Source organism: Capricornis sumatraensis, chromosome 21, assembly GCF_032405125.1.
Source record: "Capricornis sumatraensis isolate serow.1 chromosome 21, serow.2, whole genome shotgun sequence".
Lineage (NCBI taxonomy): Eukaryota > Metazoa > Chordata > Mammalia > Artiodactyla > Bovidae > Capricornis > Capricornis sumatraensis.
The window spans coordinates 3,484,697-3,508,633 of NC_091089.1; the positions used below are offsets into that span (position 1 = coordinate 3,484,697).

Consider the following 23,937-nt stretch of genomic DNA (forward strand, 5'->3'; position numbering starts at 1 on the left):
TGAAAGATGAAGGAACTTGTATCAGGTGACTCAGACAAACTTAATTCTGCAGAGAATTTCAATAAAACAGCTCTCTTTTCTTAAAATGGAAAAGACTTTTAGAGTGTTAGGTCAGTAGAAGAAAAGCACTTTATTTTCCAGAACTGGCACTTTGAAAAAGAAAAAAGACAATTTTAAGACTATTTTAAAATCGATTCTTTGTTAAGCACAGAAACATATTTAGTAAATACTAAAATGTATTGCTATTTATATTTTAATGGAAACTTTGCAATGAGAAAACAAATTTGGTTGAATCAAATGTTAAGCCCCTAAATCAGTGTCCTCTATACGTTTTACATTTTAATTTTACTGTTTCATCCCTTCTGCTAAACCTGTGTAATTGCATTCTCACACTATGAAAAATGAGAAGTATCACGCTGAAGTGCATGTGAGCATCTCAGAGATAGACAGAGGTGCAGTCACACTTCTGTCCAGCAAGTCTCTCCAAGCTTGACTAAGCATGTTAATCTAAATATAAAACTGCTGATGGAAAAACTAGAAGAAGCCAGATTTGCACACAGCCTTGTACCTTTCTCATTTTGTAATCAGATTTTTTTTTTTGGCCCCACCAGTGGCACGCAGGGTCTTAGTTTCCCAGCAGGGATTGAACCCAAGCCTCAAACAGTGGAAGTATGGAGTCTTAATCACTGAACTGCCAGGGCAATTCTATATAAGCAGACTTTTTAAAAGGATATACAGACTTAAAAAGAGGATATGTGTGAATACTAATATACTTATGTATAGGTAAGTATAAACATTCTTACTTATAAGTCTGTAAGTATATCCACATCTGAAAGGTCTTACAGAATTTATCATCAGCTACTCCAATACTCTTGCCTGGAAAATCCCATGGATGGAGAAGCCTGGTGGGCTGCAGTCAATGGGGTCGCTAAGAGTCGGGCACGACTGAGCGACTTCACTTTCACTTTTCACTTTCATGCACTGGAGAAGGAAATGGCAACCCACTCCAGTGTTCTTGCCTGGAGAATCCCAGGGTCTATGGGGTCGCACAGAGTCGGACATGGCTGAAGTGACTTAGCAGCAGCAACAGAGATTATACATAATATTTCTTTCTTTCTCTTGTTATTGGGTATTATCTAATTTTTTACTATAAATATACAAAATTGAAATGTGAGAAAATGATCATTAGTTTTTGTTTAAAAATACTTATATATAAACTTTCATGACTATAATTAGTATTTCCTATTAATAGGATAAGGGGAAACATGTCAAGTCTCTTTACATTGTTAGTTTACTACAGAAAAGAAGAAGGAAATTAAACATACTCATATTAAAAAACTGCAATAAAATCTGAATATTGTTCAATGGTTTCTATCAAAGACGGAAGTGCCCCAAAGAAGGAAGAGCACTCTTAACTCAGCCTTTCTCTTTGTACAACAGAAATAGTCATGAAGGACACCACATAAAATTTCAGAACTGATAAAAGCAAAAGAAACGAAGAAAAACGAGATTAATGAAAACAAAGGAAAAACCCCTAAGAAATCCCAAGAAAAGATGTGTTTGCTCAAGAGAGATGGGAGGAGATGGCTGTTGGCAGCTGCAAGACAGTCTGGAGGGAGTGTGCCAACAGCTGAGATAGGCCATGCAGACCTAGAGACTCCGCCCCAGGAGGCCGGCTGTCCTGGGGCAGCGGGCGCCTCACATCAGGGGGCGGGGCTCACACTGGCAGAGTCTGGGCTCAGGCCTTCCAGCACTCAGAGCACTGGGACCAAGGGTAACGGAGTGGACACCTCTGCCTTCTTCTCAACGGGGAGTTTCAGGCACGCGCTCACTTCTCAGAGTCAGTGCCCGCAGTGAAAGGGAGGCAGCCATGGTCAGAGTCAGTCCCGTATCTTCCCTCTTTAGTTCTAAGTGGACCATTTCTTTCACACTGAGAACAACACATTTAATAACATCATATTCACTGAAACCAGACACTGGTTTTCCTTATCCTTAAACTCACCTTATGGGAATGATGTAGGAGAAGAGGAGGAGAAAGCGGAAGAGACTGCGGTACCAGGGGCCTGCAAATCCCTGCAAGGTCACCATGACAACCGAGAGGGCAACCAAGGCCAGAAATAGTGCTTTGGTCAGCTGGTTGAGTTCAAGATCCAACAAACCAACCTGAAAGAGAATACAGAATTAGCACAGAGCCGCAGTGTCTCTGATTTTACAAATCTAAACACACGGTAGGGGTGACGGTCTTAAGCTTTCTTTCGTATTAGCCTTTACTACAATAAACACAAAGATGTATTCACTTCACATTTTCTTGGGAAAACTTATGACATTTACAGTTTTTCCCAAAAAGTGTTCTAGAGATTTAGGGAGAATTTCTGGAAATGAGTCACGGTCCCCAGAAGGTTTCCAGAAAGAGGCTACTGAGAAAACACAAGTCTTGAGATCCTCTCTGAACGATGAGGTTATGACCACCGCGGGACAGAAGGGGACGCACAGGCGCACAGCCGGTTCCCGCGAGAGCACAGGTGCCTTTCCTCTGCACAGGCCAGGCCAGAACAGGCTGGCTGCTGTCATCCCCCTCAGCCAAGAGCCTCTCCGAAAAGAACTTCTCTTGATTAAGAAGAAAAGCAACAGATGGAATAGTTAGCTGGCAATGACAACTGGTTAATTTGCAGAAGTCCTCCACTGGAGGTTCTTGCAGGAAGATACACGACGCTCAGATTCCGTCTGTGGATTCTTTACCAGCTAAGCAAGATATGGGAAAATTATGTCAGTAAGAATTCATTCCTTTTTTTGTGTGTGATCTGTGCGGGATCTTGGAGGCAGAAAGGGTGAGACATCCAAACACTGCCCGTCCTACGAGCTAGGAGAACACAGCTCTTCTGATGCATGCAACTTCACTTTCCAGCCCAGCAACCTCCACCCAGTCTTCCTCCCGGCCCAGTTTAATGGCTGAAAGACCACCGCGCAACGTGGCGTGGCGGGCAGGGAGGGGCGTGGGGAGGGCAGCATAGGGCTTTGCAGAAAGGCTTTAGAGCCACAGAGAGGAGAAGGGACGCCACGCCACAGCTGAGCTGCCTCAGGATGCCAGTTTGAGTGCTGGCTGCGCCTCCTTGCTGCACCACTCTGGGTGAGATGGCTGTGTTTCCCGTCTGTGACTGGGCGACTGGGGGGAGGAGGCGCTCAGCACAGGGAGCGTGGCCTCCAGGACAGAGCAAGACTACGGGCACACTGCCACTGTCCTCACTACCAGGACCGCTCTCTCCACTGCTGAGAACCTGCTTCTGAGTCTCTGCTTACTAGCCATGTGGCCCTGGAGAACGTCTCACACTCTCTAAGGCTCACTCTCCTCCATGGTAAACTGGCACTGCCCATCTCCTAATGGAGGTGCCGGGAGCCCAGACAGCCTGCCCCCCTCAGGCCAGGGCCCAGCAGGTGTTAACAGAGCTGCTGACTCCTAAGTTTTATGACACTAGCAGAAAACTGAATCCTATCAGGTTATCTGTTGTCTGAGTTTCTCCTGTATCTGGTACAGATTTTGAAAACGAGAAATTAAAAAAGGAAACATGATTACCAAAACTACCAAGACAGCGGGACTTGGGAGTCTGATTATCAACTCAGGACAAATACCTTTATAAACACCTTAAATTTAAAACTTGAGGAATTACTAAGCTGCTTAATAAGTTTACTTTGTAGTGCCTTTTCAAATATCACTTCTTTGGCCAGTAAAAGCCTAGCCTTTTCTACACCTCACATATTTAGTGTGTATCTTGTTTTGATTAATATTTGCCACAAACTCTCATGAGAATGTTAGAACTTGCAGTTAAAAATAAAGCACAAAACTCTGTCAGAAAACCCATTGAGTGTGGCAGTGAAGAAAATTCATTCATTATACAAGTAAGTTTAAATGCCTACTACATTTTTTCCTAAACTCTTAAGGTTATGAAAAATGAAGGTGGTACAATGGTAAAAGAATCACTTGCCAATGCAGGAGATGCAAGAGATGAGGGTTCAATCTCTGGGTTGGGAAGATTCCCTGGAGAAGGGAATGGCAACCCACTTCAGTATTCTTGCCTGGAAGATTCTATGGACAGAGGAGGCTGGTGGGCTACAGTCCGTGGGGTCACAAAGAGTCAGACACGACTGAGCACACACGCATGCTAAGGTTATGAGAAATGAGTACACTACGAGATTTCACCTGGGGAGAAACAGTCAGTCTAGCAGGAAATGTTACGTGTATTAAAAAGCAGAGACATTACTTTGCCAAAGGTCTGTATACTCAAAGCTACGGTTTTCCCAATAGTCATGTACGGATGTGAGAGTTGGACCATAAAGAAGGCTGAATGCCAAAGAATTGATGCTTTTGAACTGTGGTGTTGGAGAAGACTAATCATTCCTAAAGGAAATCAATCCTGAATGTTCGTTGGAAGGACTGATGCTGAAGCTCCAATACTTTGGCCACCTGATGCAAAGAGCTGACACATTTGAAAAGACCCTGATGCTGGGAAAGAGTGAGGGCAGGAGGAGAAGGAGATGACAGAGGATGAGATGGCTGGATGGCATCAGTGACCCAATGGACATGAGTCTGAGCAAGCTCCAGGAGATGGAGAAGGACCGGGAAGCCCGGCTGCTGCAGTCCATGGGGTCACAAGTCAGACATGACTGAGCAACTGAACAACAGTAGGAAAGGTAAGATGAACACGAGTAATATATCCTATAAGAGAGAAATATTCTCTAACCAAGCTTATGGACAAAGTTACCTCTTAGAACTGACAATCAGCATCGCTGTTGGTTGACACCTTATAGCCTTTAAAGAGGCTGCACAAGCAACGGGAATGACAACAGGTACCCAGAAGCAACACGGCTCAAAGGGTGTTTAGCGCATGCACCCTACTTACACACCCGACGCAGACACTGCAGGGTCCCCTGGGTGGCCTGGGAGCCACTGGGCCCTGGGGTAGGGGTGAGGGGTGAGGGTGGTCTGCAGACCCTACCCCTCCGAGCCAGCCCCCCAGCAGGCCCCAGCCCTCACCAAGCCCCCACCCTGCAGACTCAGCCCCTCCACTGGCCCCTTCCACAATGCCCCGCTCCTCACTATGCCCCCCAACACCCCAACAGACCCAGGCCTGGGACATGTGGCTGCCTCTGGTCACGCTATTTGGACTCAGATCTCCAGAAACTTTCCCTGGGTCCTGGCGATGCCTCACGTCCACGTGCCTGCGGCAGATGAGGCCCTTCCTGGGCTGCGTGGGCTGGCCAGGTGTGCAGCGCTCCCTGCCTTCCTGGTGGTCACTTCCAGCACAGTGCCCTGGCAAGTGGGCAGTGGGGCCAGCTGGTCTAGGACGAGCCATGTGAACGGTGTTCTGGAAGCTTCTCTGGTGGCGTGGGGCTGGGCCTCCGTGAGAGTGGGCAGTGGGGACCTGGGTGCCTGATTTACCAACTCCATTTGAAAACCAGCACAACCAGGACAAACACCTTGCAATCTCCACTACTTCAACTACCACATAGTTTATGCTTGAGTTATTGAGAAAAATAGGGTTTGGGATTAAAATGAAGAAAAATTAAGCCAGGGAAGTAGAGCGTGTTTCAAAGCCCGGTTCTCCACAGTGACAAAGGCGGCCTGAGCTCCAGGCCTTGGGAGGGTCAGATGAAGTCATTACTCATGCAGTCAGGGAGAAAAGACTCAATTACCTCAACGTAAAGATGCTATCAATGAATGCAAAGTGCATATTTTACTCCATTCATCCAAATCCCATTAAAAAGTGAAAGGAATGATTTAATCTGGCCTTCCAGAGTTGGTCTTTTTTTGTAATAAAATAAAGAATCACTGTCTTGCAAAATGCATAACCACTACCTCACACTTTCCCCTGCGTTGCGGCAGTGAAGGAAGGTCTGTCAAGAGGCAGGAGGAAGCGGTCAGCAGTGGGCACTACATTCCCTTTGAAACAATACCCCATGTGGGACTGAAATGTTACTGGCGGCCACTGCACTCTGATGCACACTACATTTCAAGTGTCCACGCGCCTCCAGCGGAGGAGGACACGTGGTCAGCCACCTGACGTGCCTGTAAGGCGGACATGCTGTCTTCTCCAAACACTTCTAGCTGAAAGGACGGAGTAACAAGTTTAGCAGAGCACACACAGCCTCTCAGCAGTGGGCTGTTCCCTACCGTCTTTCAGGAGCCTTTTCTCAACTACGAGTCTTCTTCCTGGAACACAACTGCACCCACGCTACAGTATATATCAATAGTATGGTCTTATTGGAGAGGGGGGGTCAATTCTAACAAAACACAGCAAGAAGAACAGAGGTATTTCAACTGTTTTTTAAAAGGTCATTTGCAATTAATTTTATACTCATTTTTCTAGAATACCCTTGAAAGTTTCTTCAACTTGTCTAAAATGCAATCTGGATTCAAAAACTATTCACCATGAAAGCTAATTAACGCTAAAGCTACAGATTCTATAAAGGTGGTAACTTGAGTTTTGATGTGAATCTCTTCCTTCTTTAAAAAGGTTTAAAACACCTAAACAGGCCAGGTACCTTTTACTCCGATTTCAAAATCTTTTCACCCCTAACATATATTACTAATCAGCTGACGTAATTATGACTGTACAAGAAGAGGTAAATTAAGTACACTAGGAACTAACTTTCAACATTTTTGTAATTTCCTATATTAGTAAAGCAAATTTTCTTCCACTTGTCATAATATTTATTTTACTTGAAACAACTGTGATAACAACATACAATACGCTACTGGAAATTTTAATCTCCAAGGGAAAATCTGTGCATAATGTCTAAGACACCACAATGGCTTTGAGAAGGGGCTGCTCTGGGGTAATGAGCACAATAATTGCCTGTATAATCTAAGACGCCACTAATGGCAGCGATCACAAATCCACTTAGCTCCTCTTTAATTTATGTACCAAGTTTTAAACAGCTAATGGTTCTCAGTAAAATAATGGTTTATACTAACAATGAAGGGTAAATACGGTACCCTGCTTAATCAACGAAAGATCAGTCAGGTTTGTTAAGGCACTGGGGACGAATGAGACCCCACCTTATCTCAGCAACGCAGCGCCTCTCCAGCCTGTCTCAAAGTCCCCCCAAGTCCCCAAGAAATCAATTGCAGAAGTCTTGTGTTATAAAAACTTAGTAGCAGAGAAAACAAAAGGCATTAATAAGCATCACCAACTGCTCTTCACGGGCTATTATCCTGGATTAACGTTATGTGAACATCCAAGCTCTGTACCCTTCCTTCTAAACTCACATTTCCTTACCTACTACATGAAGGTATTCTCGAACAACAAAACAATAATGTGCAAAATGTCAAAAAGCCAACTTAAACTCTTGAAAAAAGCTAAATATCATTTTAATTTGTCCTGTATTTTTGCTGTAAACACATCTCAATTTGAAAAACAGAAAAGCCTCCAATCTACTAGCAAATAAGGACAACTCTACACAGGCCGAAGTACAACCTTCCATGACGAAGACGGCTTAGGGGAAACAGTGACACTGCCGTTGCTGTCTCCCTTTTAGCAGCTGAACTATGCTGGGATCAGCCCAGCAGTTCCACATCATTCAGAATTTGGGGTGTGACTGCAAAAGCTGACACAGAATCACTGCGTCAACCTCCTGAAATTACTATGAAAAGCACATATTTTTAAATATCTTAATACCAAATCAGTCCCATATTTTCTACTTATAGCAGAATCTTAAAAATAAGAAAAAAATAAGTACTTTTCAGTAATGTACTTCTGAAATTCTTATACTAAATGTAAACTTCTAAATGTTATGGCAATAACTTTTTCCAGTTTGGAGTTTCTGAAGTATTTTTTAAATTATAAAGTGATGCCATGTAGTCTTTTTTCCCCTTCTTCTCTAGTTTATTTATTCATTCATGTTTGGACTTAGTCCTAAGTTAGGCCTTAGTGCTAAGTGTCTGCCCTGCATGCAGGCACCGCCTGCCCACAGACAACTCGGCTGTTACCACTCACTGCCCCAGTGATCTGCGAAATAAGAAGTGCTTCTTTCAGCTGCTCTAGTCTATTGGCTCAATAATCTGTGCTTTAAAAGCTCCCTAAATAAGTATCAGCACAGTAATTCTTAATGTTATATCACCTTAATTTTTAAAAGTTAAAATCTATATTTACACGATACACATTTAAAAGTCTATACTGAAAGAATATTTCATATTAAACATTTTTGCCTACAAATAAATTTTGCCAGACTATTCTATGTTTAGCATTTTAGGATTTTTTTCCTTGCTTACCATATATTATCACACATTTCTTAATATTTAACATTCAAAAATAAAATGGGGTTGCTATATTTTTCATGTAAACAAAAAAAGCCTTAATGCAAAGCTCAGCTACTGAACCAGGAAGTATAGCGCTTTCCATATTACTGTGAGAAACTCAAAAGGAGGGGGGACCCAGCATGCGCCCTCCGGGAGCTGACACAACCTTGGCGCCGATCAGCTCAGTTTTCAGGGCGATGCATGCCATCAGACCAGTCTGCCGGCCAGACACAATAAACATGTTGTTAGGGGCGAAATTATTCCTAAAACCTACAAACAGATTACTTGCTGAGTTTGAAGGGGGCTTCATGAATGAAGAATGAGGCTGTCTTTTCAAACATTCAACCTTCCAGATCATTTGAGAAATTTCAATACTGGTTCGGGCATTTGCTATAAAACGTATCCACTCAACATTTCATAACTGTCAAAACTGCCAGAACATGACACGTTATCTATGAACATGTGTACATACACATATACACACGTCAGATCTTTTTTTTTCCAAAATTCAGACTGACTTATACATTCCTGTAGGATAATTTGGTCAAGCCTGTTACTATCCGACAGCATCTGTTACAGCAGAGCCTTTATAAAAGCATAACCAGTATATTAAAAAGCCATCAAATTTAAAGCAATATAGTGACTCTAAGTGGTAAAATTTGTTTTTAATAATTATTAAATTATTTCAAATAGGTTCAACTTGTGACACGTCAAAGCCATATTTAAAACCAAAAATGAGTAAATATAAATATGCAGAACAGTCTGGCAACTATTTGTAAATTTAATTTGTACTCTATGTACACAACCTACATTAAAATCTATAGCACTGAATATTTGAAACAGTTTTCTAATGGGCAGTAGTCTGGTCTTATCTTCCAACAGCCCACACAGCTCACTGAAAAGCCAGGGATGCAAAGTGACTGCACCTTGCGAGTCGCTGTCATCCGAACGCTGCTGAGTGTGATCCGCGCGCGCGGCCGCCATGTTTCCGGCTGCCGTTTGGCTACTTGCCGCTTGTACAGTAACATTTCCTTACTGGGAAGAGAAAGCGAAAGCCAAGGAGCACCATGTTGTGGCTTCCCCAGCAGAGGGCGCTCAAGTTTGATGCCTTTTTTCCCCCTGACTGCTGAAAGCCGCCTTTTCATGAAGCAGAACTTTGATCTTCAATTAGCCAATTCAGTAAATTTAATACATTATCCTAGTTTTATTAATGAAAAAATTACCCTAAATATCTATGTTGCCATGAAGAATCAAAGACAGAATTTATAGACTTTAACATGATGAACTACATACAGGGGGAAATTTCTTAAATAAAAACTTCTAGCAAATAAAGAATCATATTTAAAGATATGACACCCAAAATACCGTAGGTAACCAGTACAACAGTATAGTGCTAAGGCTTTTAGAAAAAAAAGATTTGGATCTACAAATTAAGTCAATAAAGTTGTAACAGCTTAAATTAGTGGTTTTGAGATCCTGCATATATTTACCTTATCTTTGTCTTAACAATGTAGTAAGCTATCAGTTTTAACTGGTTTTGCCAAGACCACCCACCAATTCAAAATAATTGCGCCAACAGCCTAAGTTATCCACTGACACCAGAAACTTCAACATTCAACATTCATATAAGTGAAATTTGAGGTCAGGCATTTGATTTCAATTTAGTCTAATTAAATAAGCAGTTTATTCTGGTAATTTAATATTTACTTAAACAGATATTTTACAAATAGCATTAACCTACTCTTGAATTCTTACTATCTAAAAGCACAATACCCATGAGTTTAGGCATTAGTAACTGTGTTTTTAAAAAAAAAAAAAAGTCTGGAAAAATGCCAGTAAGAGCAGGTTTTGTGTGTGGTCACTGGCTAAGGAACTTTGTTTTATTTTATATTTCTTCAAAGATTTTGAAAGTCCCCACACTCTTGGTAATCCTTTTTTCCCTTGAAACATGAAAAATAGATTTTCTTTCTAATAAAAACTCTAAACGGTCCTGATATTTTTAAAGAAAGGCTTTTATTAGGAATCTTAAAATTTTAATAGACTCAGTAAGAAAGTGCTGTAAATCTGCTGAAATATGGGCAGTCATTACCTTTTGTTTTCTGGTGGATTTTTCATACTGAAGAGACTACAGTATTTACAGTTTTCTTCTGGGAGGTACGTGCATGTGTAGTTTTTTATTTTCTCCTACATGTAGCAAGTCCCTTATTTTAAGTATCACTGTGCATATGTGTGTGTTCTAGAAACATCCTCAAGATACACTCTGAAATATAATTTATAAAGTTATTACTGAATTAGAAAGTAATCTTCTCCTTTAAGCACATTAATAATACTGCTATTAACATCTGGGCTCTGGGACTGCTCACTGAGAGATGACTGAACACATCGCCAGAGCTTCTCACGCTGCCACACCAGGGTCCCCGGCAGAGGGTCCTCCTGTGAGAGTGCCCTCTGAACTCTGCAAAGAGCTGAAACAAGTACTTCCTGGCACTCAGAGGGGATACTGCAGGAATTACTCCTGCTACTGGCTTGGAACTGTGGGACCACAGGCGATGGAGAAGGCTGGGATTTAGAAGATACATCAGATCAGAACATGCCTCTTCCCAAGAAAAGCAAGTGCCCGGCCGACCCCTGGTGGTCCCCCTCGAGCAGGAGGCATGGGGAACAGCTGAGCAGTCAGGTACCAGACCAACCCACTCCCTGGAGCTTGCCTGGGACACGGCCCGAACAGTTGTTTTTTTCAAAGTGAATGAATTGGGGGGTGGAGGTGGGGAACACCCTCTACCTGCATAATTTTCCTAATAAAATTTTGGGAAAGGGAATGGTTAAATTTTATCAGTAAACAAAGTCATTAATTTCCAGTGAAACTTTAACTTCCAGCCCTAAAGTTTTTTCGGAAGAGGTCATGATAAAGATGAGTTCCCACAACAGAGATTTGTTCAGTGATTCCAAACGTCACCATCTAAACTCTTCCTTTGGCAAACCAACAAGTAAAACATATTTTTACAGGTTTGTGCCAGGGAATGTATTAGGCATTAGTTAACAATTTTTATATATAATAGATTCCATGAAGTCTGGCTCCATTACGGACTACTTCCGTCCCATACATGGTAGTATAAAGTTGTTAATTCTAAGTTATAGTGTGTTAGAAAGCAAAAAAGATGATTAGCAGGAAAACCCTTAATGCCTGCGTGCTGTGTGTGGTAGAGCTGAGTTCAGCGTGTTTCACAGCCGGTTCTCTGCGGGCAGCTTGGCGCAGCGAGAACCTACACTGCATCACATAGCCCGTGATCAGACAGCGTCACCTGCCCCTGCATCGCTGCTGGGGTTATTGTGTAAATGTGTGGGGATTTATGGACCACTTAAGGTCTCCACCCCAATCTCCAGATATCTGGCACCCATCCTGACATAAAACCACTCAGTAGTGTTTTTAAATCAAGAGTCATTAGCTGACGTGACAAGATCTGTGTCTAAGATATTTACTGGAAACAAAGCTATGATCACTGTTTCACTCAACTCCTGAAATTCTCAGTGAAATGCATATCATCTCTTTGTGATTATGTTAAACATGGGTAAAGATACAGAAACCCTGGCCCTCAGGGCTACTCTCAACCTGTCCCTGCTCTGACCCACCACAGTTAATAATGGGTAAATGTACTCACTTCATAAGGCAGTGTGGGATGCAGGCAGAGGATGGCGGGAAGGGGAAAGGATGAGGAAAGGTACTGCCCTGAGGAGCCTGGCAGGCTGCAGTCCATGGGGTTGCTAAGAGTTGGACACGACTGAACGACTTCACTTTCACTTTTCACTTTCATGCATTGGAGAAGGAAATGGCAACCCACTCCAGTGTTCTTGCCTGGAGACTCCCAGGGACAGGGGAGCCTGGTGGGCTGTTGTCTATGGGGTCGCCCAGAGTCGGACACGACTGAAGCGACTTAGCAGCAGCAGCAGCAGCAACACCTGACACCTGACTTTGAATCAATGTCAAAATCCATGGTTCTCATGATGTGCATTCTTTTGAGAGGAAAATGGAATTTAGCAGATTTACTGAAAATTTTAAATGACTAACATCATATGCTTAAATAAACTTTTCATCTTCCTAATTACCCTTTTATTATTAACTGTCTATTTAAGAGGTTTATTACTAGTATCTCGGCAAAATGTAACATACTTTAAACCATCTAAAATTTTTGTGATACATCTTCAAAGACATTTTATGAACAATTTCATACTTAATGGCTTGTAAGCAATCCCAAGAGTTGGGAATTGTGTGAAAAGTTGCCCAGATTGACAGATAAAGTGAAAAGGTCTGTATTAATTTCCAAATAAAGAAATGCATGGCGTGGTATCGCACGATGATTATACTCTAAAGTACCAATTAGAACGCATCAGAAACCAGAGCAAGTTGACACTCTACAATAAAGCAAATAATTTCCAGTTGGAGGGGCAGAAAATGTTAATATGCAATGTTCAAGACTACAAGAATCTTTGTAAAAGGAAGTAGCTAATAAGGTTTAATGATGCATGTCAGGAAGCCTCAGTATGTAGGGAAACACAGCTGGCTTCATTTTGTAAACTATTTGATATACACATCTTTCTAGTTCGCGATTATCAGCTGTGCCAGTGCCATGGGGGACAGCTTAGCCTTCAGATCGGGGCATTCTTCTTGTTCTCTAAATTACAAGTAAAATACATTAATATAATATGGTGCTATAGGCGAGTGCTCCAAGCAAAGCGTATCTGCTTGAGGAACAGGATTAAAGGAGTCCTCTGCAGAATGCTGTGGAAACGATCCCATCAGCCTAATCGGCTGCTGAGCGCCAGGGCCATGGAAACAAATCACAGTGCGGCAACACACTCGGACCCAGAGGAACCGTAACTTTCACAAGGTGGTCACCATCCTTCCCACCGCGCGTATCAAATGCAGACCAGCTGAGAACTGCTCTTCCTGAGAACGCTCAGCCCAAACTGGGCTTTCTCCCCGGGGCACGCGAGCCCGAGCCAGGAGGCCCCGCACCGCCCACGGCGAGCTGTGCTCACACCACCTCTGTGAGGGCCTGCCGCAGCAGGCGACAGGAGCGCTCTGCACCAGCAAACCTTCCAGAAGGAAGCCCTGTGTCAGGCGACTTCCACACTCGAAAGCTCTCAGACCCAAGTTTATTCAGCCACTGGAAGACAACTGCTAGGTCACAACTCTGATACCAAACGTGTCTATCACTTGGACCACCCTGATTTTAAACGTGAGTACATGTATTAGCTGTTAAAAACTTGCACCTAATGACGAAAGACGTTGCCCTAAACTAAAAGAGCTAGAGTTCTAGTAATTGGTCGTGAACAGTCTTATGGCAAAATACACCCCAGGTTCTCCCTTGGGGGCAGGCCATTCACAACCAGAGCCCCCAGGCACCTGGCTGATCACTGAGGCGAGGAGAACCCCAGGAGCACGGGACGGGCGGCACCATGAAAGGGCACCAGTGAGCTAGAAAAGGCCTTGGAAATCTCCAGGTGACGTGTCAAGCCTTCTCCGTGAAAAATAAAGGCTGGGGATTTTGTGGCAGGGCTGGAGCCAGGAGCCAGGAACAGCGAGATTTCAGAAAGACTTTGGCATCTTGACAGGGAAGGCACCATCACTGCCACGTCAGCACTGGACTCACTTGTCTGTGTTCTACGTGAAAAAACATGCTTCAGACAAGCAAACAAAATGCATAACCAATTTACTTTAATAAGATTAACTCCACACGAGTAACTAACACATAAAGCAGCTTCATTTTGGTTTCAGTTGTTTATAACTGATCACTTTCTGATTCCTTATGACCTTGGCAATCTCCAAGCCAACGGCCTTCACAGTTTGCCAGGTGCTTTTGCGTGGCTTCTGTTACTTGGCCCCAGTCCCGCCTGGTTAGTTTCTCGTTCAGCCCATGGAGCTGAGGTGTGTGGCCAAGCTCGCAGCTCCTGGCCCCTGACAACAGCTGGGCTTCCCTGGCTGGCTGATGTGAACCAGAAATGACAATATTTCCACTCTCATCATTAGATCTGTGGCTGGAATGTCCATTACTACACAAACTTCCATCAGGTTCATGAAATGAAGACTGCTCAGATCTTATCAAAATGCTTTCTTTCACTGTTTTTATTTAGCAGTGGTGAAACTTCCTCAACTGGCATCAGCTACTGTACTTTGGGAAAAGAACGAGAGCCTAAACAAAGTGATTAAACACCGCAGCCACAGGAGCAGAGAAAGCACGCGCTTGGTGAGGCCCGCAAAGCAGCTCAAAGGCAAAGCCCCTGGCCTGCGTGCTCCCTGCGGAGCCTGCTGCCTGGGGGGCTTTCTGCCGCGTGGCACGCAGGCTTTGCTGTGGACTCTGCCCAGCAGCGGCCAGCCCGGCGGGCAGAGGCCTCGTTGGTCAGATACCAGGAGGACGACGAGGTAAGGTTCAAGACTGGATCTAATGACCTCAAAGCTGCTAAACAGAAAGCACACCTGGAATTTCAGAAAACGAGTGAGCAGCTGAGGAAACAACACATACATCCACCTAAGATCGTAACACAAGAGCGCTGATGGGAGGCCAGCTCAGGAAACCCCGCCCACAGGCTCAGCCCGAGTCTGTGACTGCAGACTCCACACGGTCAGCGGGCCGCCCGGACCGCAGCCAGAACCAGCTCGGCGGGCCGGGCAGGAAGCCCCTGTCCTCCATGGCATGTCGGGAAAGCGCACCACTGACTCCAGCTGTGGTGGGGGATCCTGCTCATACCTGCGGGGCCCTGGCGTGGTCTGCGGCATCGTCTCCAGTGAGTGGGGCTGTGGGAGGGCTGAGGAGAGCGGACCCCATGCTCTAGACTTGGCCTGCTTGGATGTGTTCACTCCGGACTCGGAAGCGTCCAGCCAGGCCCCGCCACCCTCGGGCCACAGTCAGCAGGACCGTCCCTGCTCGCAGCCCAGGCCACATCCCTGCCTCGCCCCAGCGTCCTGAGTAACGAGACCACCACCCCAGACCTTCAACCCTGCGTGGAGGGAAGCGTCCTGTGCCTTTACTTCCCGGGCTGGTCGGCCACAGCTAGAAGGCCCGAGCCTGGGGCTGAGGCTCTGGAGCACTCGCCCAGCCTGGTGCTCCCGGGCACCCGGTCTGTCATCTAGGCGAGAAAGCCCTCAGCCATTTCACTCTCTGCTCCCCTCCGGCTGCCTGGCTGCTGCCCCTGTATCGGTGCCCCATGCCTGCTGAGGACACACACACCCGTGGGTGCTCTGTCCTGTTGTGTGTCCCCCTTCTTCATTCTTCCTTCATTTGGCTTCTCAGCCTGGAAGTTCCTCTGATGTATCTTCCCACTCACGGGTCCTGTCTGCGGCCATGCCTCCCGTTCCGGCTCCTGTAATCTCTCGTGGGCACTCTCGCTTTCTGCTACGCTGACCTCGACTTCCCGCAGTTTCTGCCTCCCCGCTGATGCTCCCGTTGCCTGTCTGGGCATGCTGTCCACTCCCCTTCTCGGGGCCCTCAGCGTGCTGACCTGACTTCCTCCACATTCCCCGTCCGGTAGCCGGGCCTGACGCTTGCCTTCTCAGACTGCCTGCCCTCCCCTTTAGTCTACGGCTTGTAATGTGTTCTCACAGTGTGACACACAGTAGTATCCGAAAAAAACCGCCAGTGTTCCTGCCTAGAGAACCCCATGGATGGAAGAGCCTGGTGGGCTACAGTCCACGGAGTCACAAAGAGTCAGCCAGGACCGAGTGACTCAGCATGCAGGCAATAAGCGCTGAGGTGACGAGCCTCAGTGAGAGGCTCTACGTCAGCCCGGGCGGGACCAGAATGTCGGATGCTGCTGCAGCCGTGGTGACGGAGGCGGCCAGCTCCTCCAGTGCCCCGAGCGTGCCCCTGCCAACTCTGGGCTCCTGAAGGGCGGCTTCTCAGAGTCCATGTCTTAGGGCTCTCTCAGCTGGAGCCCTGAGGGTATGGAGGTGCAGGGTAGGGAAAGAGCGACTCGCGCAGGTCACCTTCACGGGTGCTTCTCAATCCTACCCTACAGGGAACTGGACAGATGAGGGGACGGGGGACAGGCAGTCCCATCCATGACTGCCTGTCGCTCAGGACCTGCTCCTCAGTCTGCCGTGCCTCCCAGAGGAGGGAGGAGCCCCTTCCGGGACCTTGGGCGCCACCCGCACTGCAACCCCAGGGTGGTCGAGCCGCACTCGGCCCCTAGCACTTCGTCCACAGGCCGTGTGGCTTTCCCACAGCTGGCGGCTTGGGGCTCCTGTAGCGCCCATGCCGGGAGGCCGTGGCTGCACCAGGTGTCTCTGGGTCTGGGGGATGGGCAGCAATTCTCTGTCCACTCGGTCTTTCCTGCTGCAGGGCCTGGAGGGACGGCCTCTGAGGGTGACCCTGGAAGAGGCGACGGTTTCCAGTGGCCAGGCCCCGCGGCTTGGCTGGACACGGAGGCAGCGCCGAGGTGCGGGGCTGGCGGGGCGGGCCCAGCACAGGGGCAGCGCTCTACGGACAGGAGCCTTGGGCACATGGGGCCCGCCCGCTGCTGCCCCTCACCTCCTCTGCATGGCCTCCGAGGGCCCAGACAGCAAAGCGCAGCTGGGGACTCGGGCCCCTGCTTCTCCACCGGAGCAGGACAGCCCTGTTGGACAGTCACACGGAAAGCTGAAGGTCTGCGGTGACCTCGTGTCCGGCAAGTCTGTCCGTGCCATTTCTCTAGCATCTGCTCACTTCATGTCTCTGTCGTGTTCTGGAAATCCTTGCAATATTTCAAACTTTTTATTGTTATCAGACTTGCTAAAGTGATCTGGGATCAGTGACCTCTGATGTTACTACTAAGACTCGCTGAAGGTGCAGATGGTTGGTGTTTCTTAGCAATAAAGTATTTCTAATAAAGGCCTACACTTTGTTTTTTAGATATAATGCTACGGAACACTTACTAGACTACAGTGTAGTGTAAACCTAGCTTTTATATGCACTGGGAAACCCCAAATTCGTGTGACTTTGCTGCAGTGGTCTGGACCTGAGCCCACAATATCTCAGGTATAGAAACTCAAACTCTGAGCACCAGACTACTGTGTTTTTTCTTTACGTTAGTATTTTAAAATACTCAGTTCTCCTGTGCCCCTAATTAGATTCTTGAGCATCTCTGAAGTGTCCGGTGTCGTGTCTCCTTCCACAGGCTACATAGGTCTCGATGTTCAACAGCATGAAGTGGGTCCCACAGACCTAACAGGCTTTCCACCTCATCTTTTATACCAGCCGTGCTTGGAGCTATCAGAGCAACTGGCCTCTGTGTCTCTGCTGGGCCCGTGGGCCTGGCTCCAGACGTGGCTCCAGCATCAGCGGCATGGGAGACCCTTGGGGGATAAACCCTCGACTGCTTCTTCAGCCCCCAGCTCCTGCCACTTCCCCCAAAATGCACAGCCAGTCACACTGAGCCACTCCGGTCCAGGCTGCCAACCTGGGACACGGGGGGTCTCCCTCTGCACAGGGCTGGCTCCCCTCAGTCAGGCATCCCTCACAAGCCAGAGGGTCTGTTTTCAGTGCTCCCCAAACCCCTATGAACATGAAGGCTATCAAGGTCAAGTGAGTTTCACACCGTCTGTTAATGCGTCTGCCACGTGGACAGAGGGCGACGGCTCCTGGAGGGAGGTGCGCCTGCATCTGCATCCTAACTGCTCCGCGTGAAGCCCCACATGGGGCAGGTCTTTGGGGGAGCAAGGGCAGCACTGCAGTGGCGGGCATTCTGGAGAGAAGTGACCCACTGAGTGGTCGCGGAGCGCTTACACTCCATTTACTAGTAAGAAACACAACCTGCACGTAAACAGTAAACAGAAAGCAACAACTTTATATCAACAGTAACAGCAGCAACTAGCTGGACCAGCACACGACAACCAGAACTAACAGAGAAGTTCAGATCAGACAACAGGCAGAAGCAGGCTGGACCAGCAAGGGGAGAAACTGGCCTTCCTGGATGTTAAAAGGATGACCAAGCAACTCACATTTCAGTCTGAAAGCTAACAGTGTAGCACTAAGAAAATAACGGGCTTCCCTGGTAGCTCAGTGGCAAAGAGCCCACTGCCGACACAGGAGATGTGGGTTCCACCACTGGCTCGGGAGGATCCCCTGGAGGATCTTGCATGGCAACCCGCTCCAGTATTCTTGCCTGGAGAATCCCATGGACAGAGGAGCCTGGCGGGCTACACACCATGGGGCTGCAAGGAGTCGGACACGACTGAGCACGCATACACAACAAAATAACAAACAACACTTTTATATTCTTGAACTAATTATAATCATTCCAGGGGAAAATATTTAAACTACTCTTCAGCCACTTTTAAATCCTACACTTGAAATCTCTCCTGACGTTACCCTTACTCTGTAGAGGATGTGGACCATGAGCGTCCTGCTTTCTGTCCTTAATGCATTAACTCAGCGTTGAGAACGTGCAGTCACAACCTAGCATTTCACACATCCTTACAAGGACCGAACACATGAACTGAATGAAACTGTGCAAATCATGTGATACTTTAAAAGAATTTACTTTTGTTTTGCTTAATTAGCAACCATAAATTACCTTTAAAATTGTCATGACCGTCATCCAGAAAGCCAAAGCTGAGAGCGTCATCTCCAGAGAGGACTGAGTGCTGCTCAAGGATGTGAGGAGGCTCAGCCCGACTCCCGTCTGCGATCTACAGTGCATTTCTCGGCGTTGAGCTCACTGCTCACCAGGCCAAGGCACACACCCACCCCCTGAAATGAGGCACTGCAGCATCTCCACGCTCATCTCAAGTACGGGGCGAAGGCAGCAACTCAGACTGAAATTAAACCTTGGAAGCAGTCATTTTTTATATCGCTTGGAATTAAAAACATATTAAGTTGATCTATTATGAAAATTCTGTTCTCTATATTGTGTGTTTCAGACCATGTCTGTATCTTAAGGCTATGGAACAATTTTTGTAATTGTAATAAAAAAACAAATTATTGACTTTAACTTAAGAAAATTGTTGCTCAAATGACTAAATATTCATTTAGAACAAAACAAATCCTTCTCTGAAGTGTATGGTACACCAGTTGCTCATTTCCACAGGTTAATGAACGGCAGGTAGTGATGTTACACCTGTCATTTTTCCTGTGTCTCATTTTTATGCCTTTATTCGCAGCCCTGGGAGGGTTTCCACGCCGCACATAACATGGCGTCAGCTGTCAGCACTACTGCAGGAGCGAAGGGGCCTCCTCCCTTACACCAGCACTAACAGGCAAGTGGGCAGAGACAGAGGGGTGACTTTGAGCTGGGAGACACACATCTGAGTTCTAGTCCTAGCTTCCTAAATGTGTCCATTAACTGTGAAATCACCTCACTTGCAACATCTGAAACAACTGTCCTTAATGCCAGCACAGCAAGTGCCATCTAAAGTAGCCGTTTATTAAGTGTTTACCTACTTGCGCAGTACGTACATTTTCAAAGTTCTAGGAACAAACATTTTTGTTGTGCCACTGCATAAAACAAAGACTGTGTGTTAAAGGACTTCGAGAATTTTCAATCTGAGACCCTGCTTTGTGAAAGATCCCCAGTGTTCTCCCTACTTGCTGCAAGTGATAAATCCTCCCTTCTTCCCACTCCAAAACAAACAAACAAACAAAAATTTTAAATCCTTTTAGAGTGTTAGGTGCCACCTTTTCATAAATTCATAACTTTTAATGTAAACGATTCCTCTGCTTTATCTGTTTTGAAAGTATAAAATTTTGTAAACTAAATCAGCTTCAAAAACAGAATAATAAAAAAGGATTGCTTAGCTGCAGTTCTGTCTATAACGGGATTTCGCTGGCTTGCTCAGAAATGTCAACATTTCAGGGGAAGCAAAAGAGCTTCAGGCGCCCCAGCAGTACCTGCTCCTCTGCGGCCCCATCAGCATCTCATTACAGCTGCCTCTCTAGCCCCTCCTGGTCAGAGCAGGTATTTCCAGCACTCTTTCCTCCTCCAGAAATGAAGCGACTTCACAAACACGCACTGAGTCTTCAGCACATGGACCCTCGTCTTTCAAGGTCTCGTAGCATCAATTCTAATGAGCCCACTCTCCAGTCTACAGAACAAACTAACCCATCCTCATTAACTAACCTGAACTAAGCCAGCTCACATAGTACCCAGCACTGCTAACTAACAGGATGAAGCTGGTCAGAAGAAGTGAAGCACCCAACAGACTGTGAGCAGCCCATCGGACCAGGCTCCTTTTGTGTCTCCTCTCCACTTAATGCTCTCAGCACAGCAGCATCGCGACGCAGCAGCGGGCCTGGGAGGCAGGGGCACGCTGGGAGGGACGGACCTGGGAGGGCACTGCCGAGGCTGCCCCATCCAGAGGCCTTCCTAGGATGTCGCCACCAGACCGAAATTTAAAGTGTTAATGAGCTAGTACTTCAACTAGTATATTTTACTGAAGCTTTCTACAGAAGATGCTGTTCACTGGTGGAGAGGACTAATTAACCTTCACTAGTACATTCTGGGCTTGTTACCCTATTGTCTCTTGAAAATATTACTAAGAAATACACTGGCACACCAATTACAATTTACATTGTAATTAATTTATCCTACTGATAAACTAACACTTATTACCTTGTGGTCATTTACCTCATAGAAGTTTTATATTCTAATTGGGTTCAAATAATAGGGCTCAAAAAATTTTCTTCTGACTTCAATGCCTCAAAAGAAATACTTGATTTTGATGGTATTAAGCAATGTGAAGTCAAGTGGGCCTTAGAAAGCATCACTATGAACAAAGCTAGTGGAGGTGATTGAATTCCAGTTGAGCTATTTCAAATCCTAAAAGATGATGCTGTGAAAGTGCTGCACTCAATATGCCAGCAAATTTGGAAAACTCAGCAGTGGCCACAGGACTGGAAAAGGTCACTTTTCATTCCAATCCCAAAGAAAGGCAATGCCAAAGAATGCTCAAACTACCACACAATTGCACTCATCTCACACGCTAGTATAGTAAAGCTCAAAATTCTCCACTCCAGGCTTCAGCAATACGTTAACTGTGGACTTCCAGATGTTCAAGCTGGTTTTAGAAAAAGCAGAGGAATCAGAGATGAAATTGCCAACATCCACTGGATCATCGAAAAAGCAAGAGAGTTCCAGAAAAACATCTATTTCTGCTTTATTGAATACACCAAAGCCTTTGATTATGTGGATCACAATAAACTGTGGAAAATTCTGAGAGATGGGAATACCAGACCACCTCACCTGCCTCTTGAGAAACCTATATGCAGGTCAGGAAGCAATAGTTAGAACTGGACACAGAACAACAGACTGGTTCCAAATAGGAAAAGGAGTATGTGAAGGCTGTATATTGTCACCCTGCTTATTTAACATCTATGCAGAGTACCTCATGGAGCTGGAAGAAGCACAAGCTGGAATCAAGATTGCCGGGAGAAATATCAATCACCTCAGATATGCAAATGACACCACCCTTATGGCAGAAAGTGAAGAAGAGCTAAAAAGCCTCTTGATGAAAGTGAAAGAGGAGAGTGAAAAAGTTGGCTTAAAGCTCAAGATTCAGAAAACGAAGATCATGGCATCTGGCCCCATCACTTCATGGGAAATAGATGGGGAAACAGTGGAAACAGTGTCACACTGTATTCTTTTGGGCTCCAAAATCACTGCAGATGGTGACTGCAGCCATGAAATTAAGACGCTTACTCCTTGAAAGAAAAGTTATGACCAACCTAGATAGCATATTGAAAAGCAGAGACATTACTCTGCCAACCATAGTCAAGGCTATGGTTTTTCCAGTAGTCATGTATGGATGTGAGAGTTGGACTGTGAAGAAAGCTGAGTGCTGAAGAATTGATGCTTTTAAACTGTGGTGTTGGAGAAGACTCTTGAGAGTCCCTTGGACTGCAAGGAAATCCAACCAGTCCATTCTAAAGGAAATCAAGCCTGGGATTTCTTTGGAAGGAATGATGCTAAAGCTGAAACTCCAGTACTTTGGCCACCTCATGCGAAGAGCTGACTCACTGGAAAAGACTCTGATGCTGGGAGGGATTGGGGGCAGGAGGAGAAGGGGACGACAGAGGATGAGATGGCTGGATGGCATCACCGACTCAAAGGACATGAGTTTGAGTGAACTTCGGGAGATGGTTATGGACAGGGAGGCCTGGTGTGCTGCGATTCATGGGGTTGCAAAGAGTTGGACACGACTGAGCGACTGAACTGAACTGAAGCAGTTTAAGAAGCAGCCACACTTAGCGAAGTAAGTCCGAGAAAGACAAATATATTATATTGCTTATATGTGGAATCTAAAAAAATGGTACAAATGAACTTATTTACAAAACAGAAACAGAGTCACACGTGTAGAAAACAAACTTATGGTTACCAAGGGGGTAGTCAGGGGAGGGATAAATTAGGAAATTGGGACTGACATATACACACTACTATATATAAAACAGATAACTAAAAAGGACCTACTGTACACAGGGAACTCTTCTCAATACTCTGTGATGCTCTACATGGGAAAAGAATCTGAAAGTGTGATGTATGTATATATATAAGTGAGTCACTTTGCTGTACAGGGGGAACTAACACATTGTAAATCAACTCAATTTCAATAAAATTAAAAAAAAATTAACAAACATAAAAAAACCCAAGCCTTTCAGAAATGTTTGATGTGAATAACTGTCCCTCAAAAAGAAATCTTAGCCACTTAGCAGCTTATTACAGTGGGAAAAGTCAAACTCACATGATATATTTTAAACTTTTGCAAAAGGAAATTATTAGATGAAAATATTACATAGGGGAAAAGAAAGCTATTTAATTTCATGTTAAATGTATCATATACATGCTCAGTTAATGCAGTTGTAAAAAAGAAAGTTGGGTACAGCTGCTACTCTAATGTCAACATACTGGAGTTTCTTTTAATAATGATATCCAGAATACATTTTTAGGCATGTGAAAGACAATTAAGTTGAAACCAGATGTGTTTCTGAGGAATACACTTATTTTTAAATTACTGGTTAGAAAACAGTAACTATGGAGGGGAAAACCATGAACCACTAAGTACTGTGAGCATTCAGTAACGGGTGGGCACCGTGCAAGAGGCTGAGACGGCAGCGGTACCAGGACAACACATGGAGCCTGAGGCTGCCTCTGGAGTGGGCACCAGACCAGCGTCGCCAGGGCCCATGGGTGGCAGCGGGCCAGGTGCTCCCACACACACAGTCAGCGGGCATCGGGAGGGGCTGGGCTGGAACTCACGCCTCCATGCCCCCGCTGGGGTCCTTACCCATGATGGCCCCACAGACAGGCACCCCGCACACCCTGCTGGGGGGCAGACAAGTCTTCCCCTGGCTAGCTTCTCTCAAGAAGCAGGAAGCACGGTGGGGGCAGAAGGGTCCTGCCCATGCCCCCTGCCTTCCCATACAGCAAGCAAACCAAGTGACTTCCCTTCTCTTCCAGCTGACCCCTGGCTTCAAATCTTCCCCAACCAAGTCTGCTTCTGAACCCACGCTGCTCATGACCTGTTTCTCTTCACGGTGACCATGAAGGGACCCCCTCTGCCTAACAACCTAGGGCACTACACCCCAGGTACCCACCACGGTCCCCGGGCGCCAGCCCTCCTGGGAAGGTGAAATGTACCATGAGAATCTGAAAACAATAGGAAAACCTCGTCTTCCTCT

General features: G+C 45.8%; 1 protein-coding gene across 1 annotated transcript in view; it reads right to left on the reverse strand.

Moving 5' to 3' along the window:
• Window positions 1-23,937, reverse strand: part of ATP9B (ATPase phospholipid transporting 9B (putative)) — a 154,254-nt gene that overhangs the window by 42,661 nt on the left and 87,656 nt on the right. The window contains exon 12 of the mRNA XM_068993543.1: window positions 2,003-2,163. Coding sequence (XP_068849644.1) covers window positions 2,003-2,163 — 161 coding nt within the window. The remainder of the gene's footprint in view (window positions 1-2,002; window positions 2,164-23,937) is intronic.